At 41.7% G+C, this 3,929-nt stretch overlaps 1 protein-coding gene across 1 annotated transcript in view; it reads right to left on the bottom strand.

Moving 5' to 3' along the window:
• LOC104948578 (voltage-dependent calcium channel subunit alpha-2/delta-1-like) overlaps positions 1-3,125 on the bottom strand; it is a 31,634-nt gene extending 28,509 nt beyond the window's left edge. Inside the window, exon 1 of the mRNA XM_010774780.1 lies at positions 2,839-3,125. Within this exon, the coding sequence (XP_010773082.1) occupies positions 2,839-2,918 (80 nt within the window). The 5' untranslated portion in view covers positions 2,919-3,125. The remainder of the gene's footprint in view (positions 1-2,838) is intronic.
• Positions 3,126-3,929: the final 804 nt, after the last annotated feature.

The raw sequence follows: 3,929 nt of genomic DNA on the forward strand, positions 1-3,929 counted from the left end.
TAGGCTGTCGGCATGGCCGAAAAGACACAACGGTGCGGGACACACCAATCTGAGTAGGGCGACAGGATGCTCATCGACAGCCAGACATCTTTCGACGGCCGAAATCGGCTTGGTGTGTCAGGGCCTTAAGACAAAGTTTGTGGGAAATGTAAAGCCATTTTCTCAAGATGTACAGATGGAGAACCCAAAAAAATAATACCATAACAGAGGAATAGTTTGACTTTTAGGACAAATGCTTAGTCCTTTTTTTGCTTAGCGTTAGATGAGATTATGGACTATGGACCTAGTTTTCTTGCAATTCATATCTCAGGAACCCACTCTATATTTGTATATTTACACTATCCCTGCACACAACTGCCCATGATGCTCTCTGTTCAGATGGAGTGCCTCCTCACATTATGCCCTCTGATCGCCAGAGACGAGGAGAACACGAGGAGCATGGCTCTTTAGCTGGTTGAGCATGAAATCTAGTTAGCCTTTAAAAAAAGAAAAAAGTGAGAGTGGGAGAAATGGAGCAGAGGGTGACAGAAACTGTGGATAAAAGGAGGACAGAGAAAAAGTATGTCTGTTGGAGACTCAAGCCTAAGCCAACAAAAAAGCATATGAACAATAATTGGATTGGATGGCTGAACTCAGCATAATGCGTTGGCATGTGATGACAGAAAGATTTGGACATGTTTTGTCTTTTTGGCTGTGAGGGTGGTAACAGGAAACGGGACTCGTGCAGAATTCATGCAGCCAAATGTCCGTATGCATTAGACATATGGGATCCAGAAGGCTGAATTATCTGGATGTCCTTGTCGTCTCTTTTTCTCTCAATCTTCATCTTTTCTGTGCATCTCTTCCTTGTCTCTAAGCTGGCGCCCAGTTCTCTGGGGCAAAAGGCTATGACATCAGACTTTGCTTTTCAGATGCAATGATGTTATCATCTGCCTTCGGGGCAAAGGAGAAAAAATAAGAGAAGGGATGCATGGGGAGCAGGATGGAAAGGAGATGGACAGGGGACAAACAAGGCGGAAAGGGAGGGAGCGATGAGGGAGATAGTGAAAAGGGGTGGAGGGAGGGTGGGAGAAAGAGAGGGGGACATGAAGATCTGAAGCAGGCAGATGCTGGCATGTGAGGTTAGAGATGGAGCCCAGACATACACTCACTCCTGGAGGTGAGAGGGGAGGAAGACGGCAGTGCTACACACACACAGTGTTCAAATGTCTGCTTTTAGTCACACAAACGCTGAGCTACTTCCACATTTCTGAATTTCCTGGAGGGGAACAGACCGGGTCAGTCTCTGCTTCTCTCTGAGACTTTAACCTTGAGGAGTCGATGTGAAGCTTGTCACTCAAAATCACCGTCACCACAAGAGTTCACAGAGAGTAGGACTCAAAACGTAGGGAGAGAGCGGGAAGGGGAGAGTATTTTGTGCAATAAACCTCTCCTCCACATGTGTATACCAATTGGCAAATATCAAAATACAGACGCTGAGTTCCTTGGAGTTTGATTCTGGCATCGACTTTTCTTCTAAATCAAGTTTGCTAATTGAAACGAAGAGCCCCTGCCAATCTTGTTGTGAATTTTAATATCGTTTTTTTATCCAGATTGCCAATTCCACTCAACTGTGTCAGTGAAAGTGGGTCTGCAGCTCTGTGTGAATATCATGTACACAACCCACAGATCAATCCACTTAGTGCCCATGAAATATAGGGAGTGGGCAGGCCGCTCAGCTAGTCTGACATCATTGTACTCGCCCATTAGGCTGAGTGCCATCTTGGCTCACCACCTCTCTGGGGGACCGTGTTGGGCTGCATTCAAAGCCCAATGCTGTAGTCCGGCCTCCAGAACCATCTGGAATATCTCAAACCTGTTGATTAAGAGTGAGGGGCAGCATGGTGGCTGAAACAGACTCACACACTTACACGTTTGTTTAATCTTGGATATATCATCTGTTAGATCTGTTAATGTTGCGAGACAAATATAGAGAGTCAGATTTAGATGGAGTGATAATTTATCTTACATTTATAACCCATCTGGCAGGGCATATAGAGAGTTTTCAGATCATATTTTGAGTCTTATCAATCTGAAATGAGTGAGTCGGGCCCCAAATTTCCCAGATGGTCTGCAAATATTGGTTTGTGATTATACGTTTAATTAATTATCTTGAAAATGTGTTCATAATTGGTTCCAAATATGTCAAAAATAGTGGAAAAGGGTCTTTACTAGTCCTCAAAACCTGAAGGCACCTCTTTTAAATTGCGTTTATTGTCTGACAATCAACAAAATCCAAAATGATTCCATTTACCATCACAAAATACACAACATAGGCAAACTTTAGCAGCTGGAACCAGTGAATATTGTGGTATTTCAGCGTGAAACCAATGACAAAATCAATGATCTGTCCTGAAGTGTAAATTAAATTGTATTGATCCATAAACAAACCAAACTGTGCTTAAATCTGCCTGTGTGGGAAAAGTTTGGGGACTCCTGCAGACCTCAGCCTGGAATGATTCATTTGACAGAGAGCCACATGTCACTGCTACTAGCTGGCAACCAACGGATATGAGCTTTCAATATCATGTTTCACAGGGTAAAGTTGTATCTGAAGTAATGTGCGATCATCATCAGTTGGCAAGAAGGAAGCACTTTCTGATTCTGCTGAGGCGCATCGAGGATTATGTTCCACCAACTGCAATAATTAGATATCTCTTAATTTATTCTATCGGAAACGTGTCACAAAAAAAATAATCACTGTGAAAATGTAAACTCTTTAAAGAGCCATGCTGTATTTTCGGCCACTTTGCATATTATCCGAGACTTTCTAAAAAGCCAACAGGCTGTTTTACTCACATCTGCGCTGTGGGGAATTGTCCGGTCGACACAGACGAAATGGTTGACAGAAGTAAAAGTAAGCAGACTGAGTAATCCATAGCTTTGTTTATTTCCCCGGGACCAGGATCCAGACCGCAAGAAGATGCCAATAAAAAAAAAGGTTTCACAAATCCACAGCGCCGTGCGTACTTCTCAGCCAAACGCCTCAGACCGCCATCGGTGCGCGTTTTTTGTTGTTGTTTTTTTTTGTTCAGCCTTGTCTGTGTGTATGTGACTGTATAACTGCGATAGGCTATTAGAGCAGATCTACGGCGTCTGTCAAAAAATAAAAGCAGAAAAGGGGAGGGCGCATTTGGATGTTCAGCTGGGCCGGCAGAGCGGTGCCTCTCCGCACACTGCAAGAAACATCAGCCAGTCATTTAGCAGTGTGGGGACCACTGTTAAACACGCGGGAAAGTGTGCCAAAGTTGGGGAGATCATACTGTCTTTCATGCATTTGAATCATGTCTTTGGTTTGTCCTTTTCTGAATTGTGCTTTAATTCAACTGATCAAAACAAATGGCTCTCAGTGTAAAAAATGACAGAAGTGAGAAAAACCTATAGTATACTTCTCAACACTGGTGTAAAGTTACACATTTACTTAAGTATAATTTTGAGGTACTTTACTTGGGTGTTTCAATGTTCTGCTACTTTGTACTTCTACTACTGTACAGTTCAGAGCAGGTTCAGAGGTAAATCATGTACTTTTACTCCACTACGCTTCGAGTGCTTCAAGATTTGTCTTGGCAGATGAGAAGCGCTATATAAATGAAATGTATTATTATTATTATTATTACTACATTTATTTAATACCTTTAGTTACTTTAGACATTTGGATTAATGATGTGAAATATAATCAAGTCTTAAATCAGAATTTAGTTACACCTGGAGTAAATTCACAAGCTACCCTGCAGTAAACAAAGCTTCAATAACACTTTAATGATCAAAGATTATAAAACATATCATATATATTATTCTGAAATGGACCAATCCGTATAATGACTATTACTTTTGGTAAAAAAAAGTATATTTTGATGCCAATACTTTTCTACTTTTACTTGGGTAACATT

This window comes from Notothenia coriiceps, unplaced genomic scaffold (genome assembly GCF_000735185.1).
Source record: "Notothenia coriiceps isolate Sejong01 unplaced genomic scaffold, NC01 NC01_scaffold00014629, whole genome shotgun sequence".
In the NCBI taxonomy this organism is placed as follows: domain Eukaryota; kingdom Metazoa; phylum Chordata; class Actinopteri; order Perciformes; family Nototheniidae; genus Notothenia; species Notothenia coriiceps.